General features: G+C 37.1%; 1 protein-coding gene across 1 annotated transcript in view; it reads right to left on the minus strand.

The window, feature by feature from the left end:
* Positions 1-19,856, minus strand: part of EIF5B (eukaryotic translation initiation factor 5B) — a 76,858-nt gene that overhangs the window by 17,482 nt on the left and 39,520 nt on the right. Inside the window, exons 7-11 of the mRNA XM_081832302.1 lie at positions 15,254-15,563; positions 7,677-7,784; positions 7,386-7,496; positions 4,862-4,929; positions 3,967-4,108 (exon numbers count right to left, since the gene is read on the minus strand). Coding sequence (XP_081688428.1) covers positions 3,967-4,108; positions 4,862-4,929; positions 7,386-7,496; positions 7,677-7,784; positions 15,254-15,563 — 739 coding nt within the window. The remainder of the gene's footprint in view (positions 1-3,966; positions 4,109-4,861; positions 4,930-7,385; positions 7,497-7,676; positions 7,785-15,253; positions 15,564-19,856) is intronic.

A 19,856-nucleotide genomic window follows, 5' to 3' on the forward strand; every position in this document is an offset into this window, starting at 1 on the left:
AGCCCAAAGTTAGTAGAAGGAAAGAAATAACACACATTAGAGCAGAAATAAATGAAAGAGACTATAAAAACAATAAAGAAGATCAATGAAACCAAGAGCTCATTCTTCACAAAGAAACAAAATTAATAAACCTTTAGCCAGACTCGTTGAGAAAAAAAGGACTCAAAATCAGAAATAGAAGTTACCGACACCACAGAAATACAAAGGACTAGGAGTCTATTACAAAAAATTATATGCAGGGATCTGCCCTCAGCTCAGGTCATGATCCCAGGGTTCTGGGATCAAGCCCCGCATCAGGCTCCCTGCTCAGGAGGGAATCTGCTTCTCCCTCTGTCCTTCCCCGTTTGTGTGCTCTGTCTTGTGCTCGCTCTCCCTCTCTCAAATAAAGAAAATTAAAAAAAAAAAAATTATATGCCAACAACTTTGACAACTTAGAAGAAATGAATAAATCATTAGAAACATACAACCTTCCAAGACAGAATCAGGAGGAAACAGAAAATCCAAACAGACCAAGTAATTGCTAGTAACAAAACTGAACCAATTATCAAAACAGTCCCAACAAACAAGTCTAGAACTTTTGAAGCCAAATGGCTTCACATGTGAATTCTATCTAACACTTAAAGAACAGTTCATACCTATTCCTCTCAAACTATTCCAAAAAACAGAAGAAGGAAAATTTCCAAATACATTCCATGATGCCAGTATTACCCAAATTCCAAAACAAGACAAAGACACTACAAAAAAAGAAAACTGCAGGTCAATGTCTCTGATGAACACAGATGCAAAAATCCTCAACAAAACATGAGCAAACCAAATTCACCAATACACTGAAAACAATCATTCACCACGATCAAGTGGGATTTATTCCAGGGTTGCAAAGATGGTTCAATATCTAAAATCAATCAAAGTGATACACCACATTAACAAAATGAAGGACAAAAGTCCTAAAATCACCTCAATAGATTCAGAAAATGAATGTGACAAAAACCAATATCCATTCATGATAAAAACTCAACAAAGTGGGTTTAGAGGGAACATACCTCACATAATAAAGGCCATATATGACAAACGCACAGCTAACATCATACTCAATGGTGAAAAACTGAGAGCTTTTCCTCTAAGACTGAACAGGGCAAGAATGTCCACTCTTGCCACTTTTATTCAATACAACACGGGAAGTCCCAGCACTAGCAATAAGACAAGAAATAAAAGTCATCCAAATTGGTAAGGAAGAGGTAAAACCATCACTGTCAGTGTTATGACAGGATAATACATATAGAAACCCCTAAAAACTCTACCAAAAAATGAGTAGAATGCATTTATTCAGTAAAGTTGGAGGATACAAAATTAATATACAAAAATCTCTTGCATTTCTATACACTAATAATGATAGTGATAGATAATAATAATTAAGTAGGAGAAAGGCAAGTTAAGAAAACCATCCCATTTTACAGTTGTGCCAGAAAGAATAAAATACCTAGAAACAAATTTAATCCAAAAGGTGAAAAACCGGTACTCTGAAAACTCTAAGACACTGATAAATGGAAGATGACACAAACAAATGGAAAGATATACCACACTTGTGGACTGAAAGAATACTGTTAAAGATGTCCATTCTACCCAAAGCAATTTACAGATTCGGTGCAATCCCTATCAAAATACCAACAGCAATTTTCACAGAACTACAACAAATAATCGTAAAATTTGTATAGAATCAGAAAAGACCCCAAACAGTGAAAGCATTCTTGAGAAAAAGAACAAAGCTGAAGTTACCCCAGATTTCAAGTTATCCCAGATTTCAAGCTATAGTACAAAACTATCATAATGAAAACCAGAGTGGTACTGGCACAAAGAGAGACACAGTTCAGTGGAACAGAACAGAGAGCCCAGAAATAAACCAGCGCTTATAGGGTCACTCTATTACAAAAGGGAAAGGAATATACAATGGGGAAAAGACAGTCTCTTCAATAAGTGGTTCTGGGAAACATGGACAGCCACATGTAAAAGAATAAAACCAAACCACTTTCTAACACCATACACAAAACAAACTCAAAATGCATTGAAGACCTAAATGTAAGACCTGAAACCATAAAACTCCTAGAAGAGAACACAGGCAGTAATTTCTCTGACATTGGCTGTAACAACACTTTTATGTCTCCTAAGGCAAGGTAAACAAACGTAAAGATAAACTATTAGGACTACACCAAAATAAAAACCTTTTGTAAAGTTAGGGAAACCATCAACAAAACAAAAACACAACCTACTGAATGAGAGAAGATATTTGCAAAGGATATATCCAATAAAGAGTTCATGTCAAACATATACAAAGAACAAACACAACGCAACATGCCAAAACACAAATTATAAATAAAACAATGGGCATAGAACCTAAATAGACATTTTTCCAAAGAAGACAAAGAAATGATGGCCAACAGACACATGAAAAGATGCTCAACATCACTAATCATCAAGGAAACAAAACCACAGTGAAATACCACCTTATGACAGAGTCAGAGTGGCTAGTATCAAAAAGACAATAAAAAAACAAGTGCTGCTGAGGATGTGTAGAAAAGGAACCCCGTAAATTGGTACAACCAATGTGGAAAACAGTATGCAGATTCCTCAAAAAACTAAAAATAGAAATACCATTATGATCCAGTAATCCCACTACTGGGTATTTACCTAAAGCAAGCGAAAACACTAATTCAAAGAGAGAGATGCACACCTATGTTTATTGCATCATTATTTACAATAGCCAAGATATGAAAGCAACCTAAGTGATCACTGATAGTTAAATGGATAAAGATGTGGTGTGTACACATACATACACACACACACACCCCAGAGTATTAGTCATAAAAATGAATGAGATCTTGTCATTTACAACATGGACAGAACCAGAGGATATTATGCTAAGTGAAATAAGCCTGACAGAGAAAGACAAATACTATACGATTTCACCAATACGTGGAATCTAAAAAGAAAAAACAAAATAAAGCAAAAACAAGCAAACAAGTAGAAACAGACCCATAAACAGAACAAAGTGGTTATGAGAGGCAGGGCGGGGGGGGGTGGTATGGATGAACCGTGGAGGGGAGTAGGACATGTAGGATTCCAGTTATAGAATGTATAAATCACAAAAATAAAAGGTACAGTATACTGTTAACAGCACTGGACAGCAACAGATGATAGCTACATTTGTGAACACAGCATAATGTGTATAGTTCAATCACTATGTTGTACACCTGAAACTAATGTAACATTGTGTCAACTGTACAGCATTATAAAAAAGAAATCAATGAAGTATAATCTTTTCAACAAAAGGATTTGAACCGGATTTTCATGTGGAAAAAAGTGAAACTTGATCTTTATACTATGCACAAAAATTAACAAAAAATACCACAGATCTAAATGTTAAATAAAATTATGAAAATGGTTAAAGACTACTTATAGAGAACATAAGAAACACAAATTATAAAAAAAAATTTCTCAGGGCACCTGAGTGGCTCAGTCGTTAAGCATCTGCCTTCGGCTCAGGTCATGATCCCAGGGTCCTGGGATCAAGCCCCACATCAGGCTCCCTGCTCAGCGGGAAGCCTGCTTCTCCCTCTCCCACTCCCCCTGCTTGTGTCCCCTCTCTCGCTGTGTCTCTGTCAAATAAATAAAATCTTTAAAAAAGAAAAAGAAAAAAGGGGTAGGCTTACTGTAAAAGAACATGAGTGAGCATTCTGGGAATATGAAGATGGTTTATATTCTGATGGTGGTGGTTATATGTGTATATAAATTTGTCAAAATACACTTAACTGTCCACGGCCACCCTGAGTGCACCCGATCTCATCTGATCTCAGAAAATACACTTAACTTAGCATTAATACATATAGTTATATGAAAGTTATACTAGGATATGTGTTTAATCACAAAAATTTAAGAAGCATGTTTTCATATTAATTCTTCAGGGGAGCTTACCTTATTGAGTGCAACAATGAAGGGACATTTTTTAGATTTCAGAAGGTTAATAGATTCAATTGTCTGGGGCTCCAAACCATGCATAATATCAACGACTAAAATGGCAATATCACATAGAGAGCTTCCTCTGTTTCTCAGATTACTGTTGAAAAGAGGGAAAAGATGCATAAATAGAAATCTTGAAATTACTCTTTTAAAGAAACAAATGTTTCTTTGTAAAACCTAAATGAAAAAAACAAAATGAAGCACATGCATTAAAAATTTAAGTGCCATTAGCCCTTAACTTGCCAAATGCTTATCTGACATAGTGAACTGACATCAGCTGGAATAAGTTAGTTCCAGAAGTTACTCCAGTATTTCTGCAAATTGTATTGGCCAAGTTTTTTGCACTAAGGAATACAGCTAAGAGGCAACAGAATAAATTCCACGTATAATGGGTTTCACAGGAGATAGACCAAGTATGTATTAGGATTTGGTCTTTCAAAGTAGGAAAGATCTCTATAAAAAACAGGTATACTTGGGGCGCCTGGGTGGCTCCGTCATTAAGCGTCTGCTTTCGGCTCAGGTCATGATCCCAGGGTCCCGGGCGAGCCCCACGTCGGGCTCCCTGCTCAGCAGGGAGCCTGCTTCTCCCTCTCCCACTCCCCCTGCTTGTGTTCCCTTTCTTGCTGTCTCTCTCTGTCAAATAAAATCTTTAAAACAAAAACAAAAAAACAAGTATCCAAATAAACTACTACTTATTCAGTAGGCACAGATGATGATTGGTAGCTACAGGGACTACAGATCTTAAAATACTACCTCAATGTTGCCTAATCAGACTTTCCCACTCACTGAACTTTTAGATTTAATGGTTTTAGTAGTTTGTTTGATGCCAAATAACACAAGTTGCTCTTACCTGAAAGACTCATGCCCAGGAGTATCAATAATGAGCATTCCTGGAATTCGTACGTTCTCTCTATCAAACTAGAAAAGGTGGGGAAAAGTAGAGAGCTTAAGAAAGTCAAAGCAATGGAAGTTTCTTTATAAAAACAATTATTCAGCCAAGAAAACTTAAAAACATCACCACTTTCTTTTCTAAATAAATGGTTTTACTACAGTCAGTGAATCAACCAGCAAAGCACAATAGTCAATATTTTCATTAATCAAAAGGAGTTTGCAGGGGGAATGAAATGAGAAAATATTCTCTTTGTTAAGGTCATAAAACACGGTGTACTCTAATTCTGAGCAGATTATCAATAAGTAACAAATGACAACAGTCGTCTGAGAGTGATTATCTATAAAAAGGTAACATGCAAGAAGAGGTTCTGACAACTTGAAAAATGTATCTGGTCCAACTTTAAAGCAATTTTAAACTTTGAAAAAATATCCTAAAGTATGTTTTAAAGAAAATTTACTACACCAACCTAAAATATTAAAGAAAGACTGCTTTATTTAAATAACATCATAAACACTTGACTTTCTGGACAAAAGTTCTTTAATGAATGGAAAAAAATTACAGCATGCCTGATACGGACATTCTCTTTTACCCTAAAGAGTGGACTGACCAACAAATCTCTCACATACACGATTTTTTTTACTTGCTTATCTATACTTTCTATTAATCTTCAAGTGATTTTTCAAAATCTTATCTCCTGATCTAGGTCAAAATGATTCAAATGTAAAACATCTCATATTTGCATTCTGACGATCTTAAATCAACATTCACTGAGCACCATAATTATTTCCACTTCAGTGTCTGGAATACAAGCAATTATAATTGTCATATAAAAGTTATCCTGAAAACTTTAATACAGACCTAATAAAAATCATGCTCTTTAACTGTGTTGTAAAGTAACACCAGATTTCAAGTTCTGGCAACTAGTAGAATTAGCTATTATAAATCCTCAATGACTAACACATAGAAATATCAGATAAATTACAACCAAGATAAATTTTAAATTATGAATTTGAAAAACTGTAATTTAAGAAAACTGTCCTAAAATAAAGATTTTAAATTACATACTCAAATAGAACTGAAAAATTTCCACATAACTGGAAAACTGACCCAGAACAATCCAACCCCAAAATGCAAAAAGGCCACATTACTTATAAAAGGATGAAAACCAGCTTATGATCAAACCTGAAAGGCAATATTTTATGTGAGAAGAAACGCAAGTAAGCTTTAAGATATTTAAGGAAAGAAAATGTCAATCAAGGATTTTATATGTAGCCAACTAACTTTCCAGGGTGAAGGCCACAAAGTAGGTATGCAATATTCAAAAACTCAAAGAGTATTACTCCCCTTACTCCTTCCTTAGGAATCTACCAGAAAACAAGCTTCATAAAACACAATTTCAACCAAACCACCCCCCTCCAACCACCACCACCAATTGGAGACAAACTCATAGACCCTTTCGATATATAAAACTAAGACCAAAGAAAGAATAAAGGGAGATACTAGCATATAATAATTTGTGCTCTGTATGTCAGTTATCAGTTTTGTTACTCCTTAGTTCCAAATTTACCTTTTTTACCTGCTCTGTGATAATGGAACTAGGGAATTTTTACAAGGCTCAGTTGCAAAACTGGAGCACCGTATGTATAAGATGAGCCTAAAACATCCTGCTACATCAGACTCAAGGATGCAACCAAAGACTACTAAAACTGAATCAAAAAGACTCAGGAGTCAATCACTGGATGAAAATGAGACTATATCACCACAAGAATAAATGAATTAAAACACAGTAAATATGTTAATTCATGAGTTTATAGTAAAACAAAACCAAACCACTCTTTATTAACATGGATAAAGGGCTTGGAATAACAACATTTTGCAACCTCTAACACATTAAAAGGTAGAGATTACTTTAAAAATTCCTTGTGAGTAGAAGAGTGTTTCGATTGGAAAGGGACCTAACAGAGGTCTTCTTGAGGTAAGGGCCAAGGTTCTATGTCCTAACACAGGTGACACAAAAGTATTTGCTTTATAATGATTCATTAAGCTTTACCTTAATCTCATGTGATTTTATTTATTTTGAATAAACTGAGTATCTCCAACGCAGAAAATATTAGGGAGATAAAGAAAATACAATCACAGTGTGATTGAAGGAAAAGAGGGTGGGGGAGGAAACAGTTTTTCAACACGGAAATCTACAGGAAAAGTGTTAAAACATGCAGGGGAACAATATACTCTAACTTCAAAATAGCATTTGCCTTTGGGAGCAAGAGGAAAGGAAATGAAAAATGAGGGCTCCTATAACATCTAATGTTTTCCTTAAAAAAAAAAAAAAAACTCAAGTAAAATTGAACAAAATGGCACAAGTATTAATTATGAATAGTGAGCATATGGATCTTTATACTATTCTTTTTTTCTGTACCTGAAATAATTTATACCTTAATTTCTGTTAGAGATTAAAACACACCAAATACAGCGTACTTACATTTTTAATCATCTTAGTCTGTTCGTTAATAGCTTCCAGGGGAACATTGGTGGCCCCAATTTGTTGTGTAATGCCGCCTGCTTCACCATCTTGTACATGTGTGTGACGAAGCTGGGATGAGACAGCAGATTCAGATTTGTATTTTGAAATATAAAAAGAAGAAACAGCAGTAAGAAAGTAGCAACCTATTTAATGTAACAGAACTGCCTATCTGTGCTTTGGTTTCTATTAGCTTTTTATAAGGTATCACTCACTTACTTAAAAAGTTATATGCTAACAATATTTTCTTACTTTATCTAGAATTTTTGTCTTCCCTGTGTCCACATGTCCAAGTACACAAATAACAGGAGCTCTTAGCTTTTCTGTATTTACATTTTTACTATGTTCAAGTCGCCGTTTCTAGGAATAAATAAAAAAAAAAAATCACAAAATTATTATTTCAAACCCTATCATTACTGTCCTTTAAATTATGTTGCCTTGGCAAGAGAATGCCACAACCATCATCCAAGTTTTTTGTTAACTTAACTATATGTAATTGCATTTTACAACATAACCTTTACATTCTAATTCCCATTACAGTACCTTTGAACAAAGAGAAACCTGTTAAAATAAATTTCAGGACAACAATGTTAAATATGAGTAAAAATAGTGTGAAGTTTTGGCTTCAACTTTCTGAGCACTTTTGTACATTGCTTATTTAAAAGAAAAGTGATCTTATATTCCATTCAGTACATATACAATACATCGTCTAGCTTATGTGAGGGTTTTTATAAAAGGAGATATACTCTTGCATTCAAACAATTTCATTAGAACTTCAAAACTATAAATTTTTTTTTTTTAAAGATTTTATTTAATTATTTAAGAGAGAGAGAAAGAGTGCCCACGAGTGCACAAGCAGGGGGAAATGGCAGGCAGAGCAGGCAGAGGGAGAAGCAGGCTCCCCACTGAGCAGGGAGCCTGATGAGGGACTTGATCCCCAGACCCTGGGATCATGACCTGAGCTGAAGGCAGGCATTTAACCAACTGAGCCACGCAGGCATCCCAAAACTATAAAATATTTTAAAGCAATATATTTTTAAACTTTATCCAGTGTACAAACACTATAAAACCTTTCAATTGAGAGACGGTTTATTTAATCCCCGGCCTAAGATATCCAATGACATTTCCTACCTTCTTAAGATACCACTCATTAGGCATGACAAGCATGTCCTTGCATCACAATGTATTTCTCTTGTAGCATTTATCTAGATACTTCAGCTTTCTAAGAACCAAACAAAAACACACATGCCAGCAGCAATTTGAAATGCCAACTTTTCAAGTACAGTAAAGCTGGCATTCAAATGAGATAAGACTTTCATCAAAATTCTGAAGTAATTTCCAAAACATCTTCCATCTAAAAACCCTTTTTTTAAAATTTCTTTACTTTCATTTCTACCACTAGACACTGGATCTTTCTACAGAAAATGGAATGAAAAAACATTTTGGAAGGTCAAAAGTCAGATGTGAATATTTACTAACAAGGAGTAGTACACAAGAGCTTTATATTCTATGACTCAAATGCAAGCATCATGACCTTAGCTAGGATTTGATTATGGTTGAAAATGGCCTTTTTCTCTCACACTTGGTGTAGCATTAAAATTTTCTGGAGGGCAATACAGTATAGACTTTAACTCAGAAATTCTACCTGTAAGTATCTGTCCTGAAGCAATGACATAAGCATTCAGAAATGCATGTGTAGAGCAGTGTTCGTTCACTGCAGTACTGTAACAGCAAAAATGAGTAACCACTTAATCATCTGTAGCTGGGATTTCTTAATGAATATTTCCTCAATCCCAGGGCTGAAAACTATCTGGTTGCATAGAATCGCTTAGATACCCCTATCCACAATGGAGATTCTTACTGAGGAAGTCTGGTATGGATTTTAGAAAATTATACGTAGCAAGGTTTTGGAACCATGAAATTTGTTATGGACTTAATTTTATCTCTCCCAAATTCATACACTGAATCCCTAACTCCCAATGTGACTGTATTTGGAGATAGGGCCTTTGAGGAGGTAATTAAAGTTAAATGGGTAGGGCCCTAATCCAATAGGACAGATGTCCTTACAAGAGGAGAAATAAGAAAAACCTCTCTCTGGGCATGCATGGAGTAAAGGCCATATGAAGACTCAGTGAGAAAGCAGCCATCTGCCACCAAGAAGAGAGCTCTCACCAGGAAACAACCCTGCTGACGCTTTCATCTTGAACTTTTAGCCTCAATAGCTATCAGAAAATAAATCTCTATTGTTTAAGGCACTCAGTCTGAGGAGATCAAAAAGATAGAAAACCTTTCACTAGTTTGACCGGGGGCGGGGAGGGCGGGGGAGGGGCCACAGATCACCAAAATTAGAATCAAAAGAGACACCACTACTAACCTTACAGAAATGTAAAGGATTATAAAAGGATACCATAACTCTGAGAAACAAACTGAGGATTTTCGAGGGGAGGAGGAGGGGGATGGGTTAGCCCGGTAATGGGTATTAAGGAGGGCACATATTGCATGGAGCACTGGGTATTATATGCAAACAATGAATTGTGGAACACTACATCAAAAACTAATGATGTACTGTATGGTGACTAACATAAAATAATAAAAAAAAAGATACCATAAACTTTATACTCACAACTTAGATGAAACACAATAGGTTAGAAAGACAAAAATTACTGACAATGACTCAAGATGAAAAAGAAAATATGACAAAGAGATAACAATATAACAAGAAACTGTATTAGAAATTTATAAGTATTCGAAAGACAAAAGCTTTGTTAGTTATTTTGCCAAACACTTAAAACCGGAAAAACAATCTTTCAAAACCTCTTGCAGAAAAAAAGAGGAGGAAGGAACACTTCGTGACTAAACCTAGGAAGCTAATTTTAAACTGACACCAAAGCCAGACAAACAAAACAAAAGAAAGTTACTGATCAATATCCTCATGGGTATAGATCACAAAAACCTCAACAAAATATTACAAACCAAATCTAGTAACATATAAAGAGGATTATACCAGGATCAACTGGGATTTATTCTAGGAATGCAAGGTTGGGCTTAACATTTGAATACCAATACATCATACATTAATACAAAAAAGAAAAAAGAATTTCAATACACCTAGAAAAGGCACCCATTTCCATTCATGATATGAACTTTCAACAAACTGAAAATGATAAAAGGCACTACCATTAACACCACAGTTAACAGTGAAAATCTGAATGCTTTCCCCACAAAGATTGAAAACAAGGCAAGTACGTCTGCTCTTACCACTTCTACTCAATAGTGTACTGTTCTAGCCAGGGAAATCAGGCAAAAAAAAAGAAATAAGCAGCAATGAGATTGGAAAGTAAGAATTAAAACTGTCTTTGATAGAGGACATAACAGTGATTATAAGAAATTCTAAGGAATCCATAAAAAATTATTAGAAAAATATTTCAATATAGTTAAAGGATATGAGATCTATAAAACTCAGTTGTATTTCTTTATACTAAAAATGAAAAAATTTTTTAAATTTGTGAACCCATTTTCAATAGCATCAAAAACAATAAAATACCTAGTAATAAATTTAACAAAAGAATTACAAATCTTAAACTGAAAACTATGAGACACTACTGGAAGAAACTGTAGAAGATCCAAATGAATGGAGAATCAGCCTATTTCATAGACTGGAAGATTCAATATTATTAAAATAAATGATAATTCTCCCTAAAGTTGATCTACAGATTCAACACAATCTCCATCTAAATCTGAGCAAGTTTTTTGCAGAAATTGACAAGGTGACCATAAAATTTATATGGAAAAGCAAGTGACCTAGAATAGCCAAAACAAACTTGAAAAAGAGTAACAACATTGTAGAACTTATATTTGCCTACCTCAAAACCTATTATAAAGCTATAGTAATGAAAACAGTGTGGTACTGGCATAAGAACAGATAATACAGATGATGAAACAGAACGGAAAGTCTGAGATCAGATCAGAGATAGAGCTAAAGATACAGGAAACTAAAGGCAGAAATTTAGAAAAAAAATTAGGACAAAATATTCATGACCTTGGGTCAGACAATGATTTCTTTAATACAACACTAGAAGCGTGCTCTATAAAAGCAAGTTTTGATAAAATGGATGTTAACAAAATTAAAAATTTATTCACTTCAAAAGAAACTTAAAAAAATGAAAAGAACTCTCACAACTCAATAAAAAGACAAATTACAAAATTTAAAAATCGATGAAAATTTGAATAGATGTTTCACCAATGAAGATACAAGAATGGCCAAGAAGCACAATTGAGAAATGCTCAACATCACTGAAATGCAAATCAAAATCACAGTAAGATATACTATTTCATATCCACTAGAATGACTATAATTGAAAAGACAGATGTTAACAAGTATTAGTGAAGATGCAGAGAAACTACTAAAACCCTCAACTGGTGGGAATCTATAATTGTGCCACTCTGGAAAATAGTTTAGCACTTTCTGAAAAAGTTACACAAAAATTTACCATATGATCCAGCAATCTCACTCTTAGGAATATATAAAAAAAAAAATGAAAACACATTTCCATACAAAGGATTATATGCAAATGTATATAGTAGTACCATTTACAATAGCCAAAAACTGGAAACAACTCAAATATCCTCTAATTAGTGATGAGATAATAAAATATGGTATACTTATAGAACACTATTTGGCAATAAAAATGAACAAAATTCTGATACAGCTATAACCAGAGTAAGTGAAATAAGATAGACATAAAAGACCACATAATATATGACTGAAATTTATAGCAGTCACCTCCTTATCCAGGAGGTAATACATTCCAAGACCCCAAGTGGATGCCTGAAAATGCAGACAGTACAAAACGCTACATATACTATGCTTTCTCCTATACATATCTAAAATAAATTTAGGGGTGCCTGGGTGGCTGTCGGTTAAGCATCCGACTCTTGATTTCAGTTCAGATCATGATCTCAGGGTTGTGAGATCAAGCCCTGCAGTGGACTCTGTGCTGGGCATGGAACCTGCTTAAGATTCTCTCTCTCCCTCTCCCTCTGCCCCACCCTCCTAAAAAAAAAAAGTTAAATTGATAAATTAGGCACAGTGAGAGATTAACAATAACTAGTAATAAAAAAGAACAATGATAAGAATATACTGCAGAAAAGTTATGTGAGGGGCGCCTGGGTGGCTCAGTCGTTAAGCGCCTGCCTTTGACTCAGGTCATGATCCCAGGGTCCTGGGATCTAGCCCTGCATGGGGCTCCCTGCTCAGCAGGAAGCCTGCTTCTCCCTCTCCCACTCCCCCTGCTTGTGTTCCCTCTCTCACTATGTCTCTCTCTGTCAAATAAATAAATAAAATCTTTAAAAAAAAAAAAAAGCTACGTGAATGTGATCTCAAAGTATCTTATTGTACTGTACTCACCATTCTTCTTGTGATGATGTGAGATTATAAAATGCCTATGTAATGAGATGAAGTTAGTGAATAATATAGTGTTAGGCTACAACTGACCTTCTGACAATACAAGAGAAGGAGGATCATCAGCTTCCAGACTGCAGTTGACCATAGGTAGCTGAAACCATGGAAAGCAGAACTGTGGATGGGTGGACTGGGAGAGTGGGGGTGGGAACTGTTGTATATGTGGGGCTAGGAACAGGGAATGACTACAAATTGGGACAAGAAATCTTTTTGAGGTGATGAAAATAAAGTTGAGTTGTGATAACAGATGCACAACTCTACAAACTTACAAAATATCACTGAATTGTACACTTAGAATGCATCAATTCATTAGTACCTAAATCATATCCCAACAAAGCTGCTTAAAAATTTGCTGGGTGAAGAGGTCCAGAGCATACTGTTATGTGGAAAAAAAGAAAATATTGGGAAGCACGGGTGGGCTCAGTCAGTTAAGCGTCTGCCTTCAGCTCAGGTCATGATCCCAAGGTCCTAGGATTGAGTCCCCCAATGGGCTCCTTGCTCAGCGGGGAGCCTCCTTCTCCCTCTGCCTGCCGCTCCCCCTGCTTGTGCTCTCCCTTCTCTAATAAATAAGTAAATAAAATCCTTAAAATATATATATATCTACAAAATTTATTATCTAACTTAGTTTTAATTAAACATTTTAAAAAACTTGAAGCTCATGTACAGAACTATAACACAAGTCTGGGAAGTGAGATAATGGGGAAACTTTCTGCATTATATCCATTGTTTTTATTTTTTTTATAAATATTTTTATTTATTTGACAGAGAGAGATAGTGAGAGCAGGAACACAAGCAGGGGGAGTGGGGGAGGGAGAAGCAGGTTTCCTGCTGGGCAGGGAGCCCGATACGGGGCTCGATCCCAGGACCCTGGGATCATGACCTGAGCCAAAGGCAGATGCTCGAAGACTGAGCCACCCAGGTGCACCAATACCCCTTGTTTTTAAATCTTCAAACACATCACACATGGGTAGAGAGTAAGGGAGTTGGCTTGATTAGGTGCTGTGGGAAGCAGCAGTTACAACAGGGAAGAAGGGAGGGGAATGCCACTGGTATCTAGTGGGTGGAGGGCAAGGATGCTGCTTAACATCCTAAATGAAGAGGACTGTCCCACAACATAATTATATGGCCCAAAGATATCAACAGTGGCAAGGGTGAGAAATCCCAACTTACAACAATAGATTTTCTTAGTCCTTTAGAAATTCAGAAAATGTATCCCTTTAATAGACTTTACAGGATTAGGCAAACATTGATATTTAAAAATACACAGGTTATTTAAAAAAAAAAATCAATTAAAAAACTGAAAATTAGAATTCTAAATGAAAATATTTTTTAAAAGAAGAAAGCTAAAATCGTTTATAACTTTGAAATACTTTAACATCCTTAAGCAAACCAGTTTTTAGTATATTATTTATACTAAGCTGACATAATTAAAGAAAACTCTCAAGTCTATTGCATTAAGTAGGAAAAATATAGTAAGCATGCTAGGTATGTACACTTTGCTAAATAGAAAGATGCCTCGGGGGCGCCTGGGTGGCTCAGTCGTTAAGCATCTGCCTTTGGCTCAGGTCATGATCCCAGGGTCATGGGACCAAGCCCCACGTTGGGCTCCCTGCTCAGCGGGGAGCCTGCTTCTCACTCTCCCACTCCCCCCTTGCTTGTGTTCCCTCTCTCGCTATCTCTGTCAAAAAATAAATGAAATAAAATCTTTAAAAAAAGATGCCTCATTAACCCACCAGATTTCAATAACTAGAGTCATCAGATGCCTCACAGTGACTAACCTAAAATACACAAGGCAAACACCAGTTTAACCCTTTAGGACTACAGGGTATATGCTCAGAGTATCTCTGCATACCCTTAAACAAACATTTAAAGAGCACATCAAAATTTGGAGAAAACAAATAAAAACAATAAAGCAGTATACCATTCTGACTTAGATGAGGGAGTAAGGTGCTTAGGTTAGATCAATGTCAAAGACCCAATGTCCAACCCAAGGTCATGAATATTCTGTCCTGTTTTCCACCCCCCTAAATTTACACCTTTAGTTTCTTTTATCTTTAGCTCTATCTCTGATCTGTTTTAAGATAACTTTTATATATGATTTGGGGTCAGAGACTAAACTCATTTTTTACTAATTTAACTAGCATCATTGGTTGAAAAAGCTATCCTTTTCCCACTGAATTACTTTGGCATCTTTGAAAAATCAATAGGTCAGGAATATAAGAATTTTTGTACTTTCAGTTCTGTTTCATCATCTGTATTATCTGTTCTTATGCCAGTACCACACTGTCTTTAGTTCAGAGAACAGTTCTAATGATCCCAGATGAGAAGCTGGGAGGAAAGGAGTACAGAGAAAGGGGAAAATAAATACCTCAATCCTCCGTTTGGCTTTGTCATAAGCCCTTTCTTCTTTAGTTCGATCATCATCAGAGTCGTATTCAGATTCTGAACTCATTTCTTTACTTGGTTTTTTATCTAACATTTTCCCTGCATCCTTCTCGTCGGACACCTTTTCATCTTCTTCATCACCTTCACTGCCTTCACTCTCTCCTTCCTCTTCCTCTTCCTCTTCACTCTCATCTTCTTCACTCTCTTCTTCCTCCTCCTCCTCTTCCTCCTCAGGATTTTCTTTTACTTCTATATGCACCGTGTTTTCTTCTTTCAGGAAAAAGAGATTTGAAAGTTAAAAATGGAGATTTCCATCAACATTATAGAGACCTTAAAGGGAAAAATACTACTAAGGGTGCACGAAGTATGGCAGTAATATTATAAAACATCATGAATGCTAAACTGTTTTCATGCATCATAAATGTAAAGCGTTGGTCACATATTTGCTACAATGCAGACTGCCATTTAACAGTAAAAACTTAATATGTTACTGATCCAGGCTATAAGACAGAACAAGAACCAAGGGGGGGAACACAACACTTAAAATTTCTTTCAGTTGGGGTCATTTGCCAATTCTGCACTTGATCTCAGCCAAAAGCCTGAGAAGCAATGGCCATTCGGAGGAGGCAGCTTAAAGGTGAAGCAGTGCTTAGGGGTCCAGGCACTGGGTCTATTAAAGACTCAAGGGGACAAGGTGGAAAGACATTGGGTAAAATTCTTATTGTGGAATGAAATCCCAAAGAACTGAACACTAGAAGTTAGAATGAATAGGTAATAAACAGGACCTCCCCATTATTGGCCAATCACCTCCAGATTCTATCAATTCTAAATCTAGAATAAGATGATTCAATATTGCTAGTTCATTCAGACTCCTGGTGGATGTACACATAAATTCTCTCTGGAGAAAGAAAAACACCATACCTGATGTCAAATTAGTCCTACAGTTTTACAAGTATAATATCCAGCACAATATATGAAAATAACAAGCCACATGGAAAAATTATGTACATGATGGAAGACAGCAAGCCCCAAAATGAGGGATGCCTGGGGCGCTCAGTTGGTTGAACATCCAACACTTGGTTTGGCTCAGGTCATGATCTAAGGGTCATGAGATTGAGCCCTAAGGTGGACTCTGTACTCAGGGAGAGTCTGCCTGAGATGCTCTCTGCCCCTCCCCCCTTACACTCCCTAAAATAAATAGTCTATTAAAAAATTTGAAAAATGACTATGTTTCTAACATCTAGGGAGCAAAAGATTAAAAAGTTTAGAAAGTAGAAACCTATAAAAAATAGTTAAATGGAGTATCTAAAACTAGAAAATACTGGAAACAAAACTAAGAACCCAAAAGCTGGGTTTAACAGGGGAGTAGAAACAGCTGAAAGCTAGTGAACCAGAAGACAGATAAGAAACACTCTAGAATGAACCATGGAGACTCAATTAGGTGGAAAGCATGAAAAGAAATGAAACACTGATATAGTAAGAAGACATATCATAGACATAACTAGAATCCCTGAGGAGAATAATGGCTCATAACACTGCAAAATCGATAAAAACATAAAACCATGCATTGATAAAACTCTATAGGCAGAATTAATAAAAGAAAATTGACCCTGGCCACATCATACTAAAACTGCTAAAAACCAAAGGCACATGAAAACTTTAGGTTGATATCTGACTTCTCAACAGAAACAATGAAAGGTAACACAACGGAATAATATCTTCAAAATGTTAAATAGAATTTCAGCAAAGAAGAGGAGGAACAAGATGGCGGAGGAGTAGGGACCTAAATTTCGTCTGGTCCCAGGAATTCAGCTAGATAGGGATCAAACCATTCTGAACACCTACGAACTCAACAGGAGATCGAAGAAAAGAATAGCAGCAACTCTGAACAGAAAAGGAACCACTTTCTGGAAGGTAGGACGCGCGGAGAAGTGAATCCAAGGTGATATAAGGGAACACAGACAGCAGGGGAGGGGGCCTCTGTCAGCCACTACTGGCAAGTGATAGAGCAGCGGAGCACTAAATCGGAACTTTTAGAAGTCGGCTCCGCTGAGGGACGTCGCTCCAGTGGCTAAGCGGGGGGTGGAACCCTCGCTGGGACAGTGTGGTCTCAGGGTCACAGGAAGACTGGGGGTGCCTGAGTGTGGCAGAGTTCCGAGGTATCAGAGCGGGGAAGCCGGCTGCAGAGACGGAGCCGAGGAGCGGGCTCTCAGCTCGGGGTTGCCATAAACCGTGATCTGCAGCACAGTTGGGCCACTGCTCCTCCAGCAGGGACCCAACAAGCGGCAGATCCGGGGAGACTCCCCTTCCTCTCCCAGGAGGAGCGACGCGGGAGCACACCGCAGGGATCTGCTGGGTTTGGAGACTCCACACGGGGTTGTGCCAGAGACAGAAACGCTTGGTCACAGGCCGGGTGAGCATGGAGTGGGGCCGGAGACCGGGGAGACGGAAGTGACTGACTGCTTTTCTCTGGGGGCGCACTGAGGAGTGGGGCCTGAGCTCTTGGGTCCTCCAGGGCGGAGACTGGAAGTCCACCATCTTCAGTCTCGTCCTCCAAAGCTGTACGGAAAGCTTGCAGGGAACAAAAGCTCCAGGTAGCAAACCCGAGCAGATTACTTAGCCCGGCCCCTGGCAAGGGCAGGGCAGTTCCGCCTCCAGAAAAGACATTTGAGAACCACTGCAACAGGACCCTCCCCCAGAAGATCAGCAAGAACAGCCAGTGAAGACCAAGTTCACTCACCAATCAATGAGAACAGCAGAACTCCAGCACTAGGGGAATACAGCACACAGAATTGATGGCTTTTTTCCCCATGATACATTAGTCTTTCAAAGTTAATTTTTTAATTTTTTCTCTATTTTTTTTAATTTCTCTTTTTCCGTTTTTCAACCAACATCTTATCAATCCCTTTTTTTTTTAAACCTTTTTAGAGTCATACGCTATCACTTCATTGTAGTTAACCTTATTTTTTGTGTATATGTATATATATATATATATAAGTTGTTCTCTCTTTAAAATTTTGGGATACAGTATGTTTCTTCTAAGAGACCAAAATATACCCTAAATCTCTAGTGTATGGCTTTGTTCTAGTCTCCTGCCTGATCACATTCTCTCCCTTTTTTTTATTTAATTTCTCTTCTTTCTTTTTTTTTCTTTTAAAGATTTTATTTATTTGGGAGAGAGTGAGAGAGAGCATGAGAGGACAGAGGGTCAGAGCGAAAAGCAGACGCCCCACTGAGCTGGGAGCCGGATATGGGATGCCAGGATCATGACCTGAGCCGAAGGCAGTTGCTTAACCAACTGAGCCACCCAGGTGCCCTCTCTTCTTTCTTTTCTCAACCAACTTATCTTATCAAATCCTTTTATAAAATCTTTAGAATTTTCATCTTTAAACTCATATTCCATCCCTTCATGGTATTTACCCTTATTTTTGTACATACATAAGATTTTCTTTCCTTAAAATTTTGGGAGGTAGTTTCTTCTAACAGACCAAAATATGCCCAAAATCTAGTGTGTGGCACTGATCTATTCATCAGCCTGATCATATTTCATCACTTTTTTTTTCTTTTTCTTTCCCTTTCTTTTCCCTAAATCTTGTGATTGGTTTAGTGTATATTTTTCTGGGATCATTGTTACCCTGTTAGCATTTTGTTCTCTCATTCATCTTCTCCTCTGGACAAAATGACAAGACAGAAAAACTCACCTCAAAAGAACAAGAGGCAGTCCTGGCTGCCAGGGACCTAATCAATACAGACATTAGTAGGATGTTGGAACTAGAGTTCAGAATGACAATTATAAAGATACTGTCTAGGCTTGAAAAAAGCATGGAAGATACTAGAGAAACCCTTTCTGGAGAAATAAAAGAACTAAAATCTAACCAAGTCTAAATCAAAAAGACTATTAACGAGGAGCAATCAAAAATGGAGGCTCTAACTCTAGGATAAATGAGGCAGAAGAGAGAATTAGTGATATAGAAGACAAAATGATGGAGAATAAAGAAGCTGAGGGGCACCTGGGTGGCTCAGTTGGTTAAGCGACTGCCTTCGGCTCAGGCCATGATCCTGGAGTCCCAGGATCGAGTTCCGCATCGGGCTCCCTGCTCAGCGGGGGGTCTACTTCTCCCTCTGACCCTCTTCCCTCTCGTGCTGTCTCTCATTCTCGCTCTCTCAAATAAATAAATAAAATCTTAAAAAAAAGAAGCTGAGAAAAAGAGATAAACAACTACTGGATCATGAGGGCAGAATTCGGGAGATAAGAGATACCATAAGACGAAACAATATTAGAATAACTGGGATCCCAGAAGAAGAAGAAGAAAGAGAGAGAGGGGCAGAAGGTATATTGGAGCAAATTATAGCAGAGACCTTCCCTAATTTGGGGAAGGAAACAGGCATCAAAATCCAGGAGGCACAGAGAACCCCCCTCAAAATCAATAAAAATAGGTCAATACCCTGACATCTAATAGTAAAACTTACGAGTCTCAGAGACAAAGAGAAAATTCTGAAAGCAGCTCTGGAGAAGAGATCTCTAACCTACAATGGTAGAAACATTAGATTGGCAACAGACCTATCCACAGAGACCTGGCAGGCCA

This window comes from Leptonychotes weddellii, chromosome 10 (genome assembly GCF_054177405.1).
Source record: "Leptonychotes weddellii isolate Sample4059 chromosome 10, ASM5417740v2, whole genome shotgun sequence".
Classification (NCBI taxonomy): Eukaryota; Metazoa; Chordata; class Mammalia; order Carnivora; family Phocidae; genus Leptonychotes; species Leptonychotes weddellii.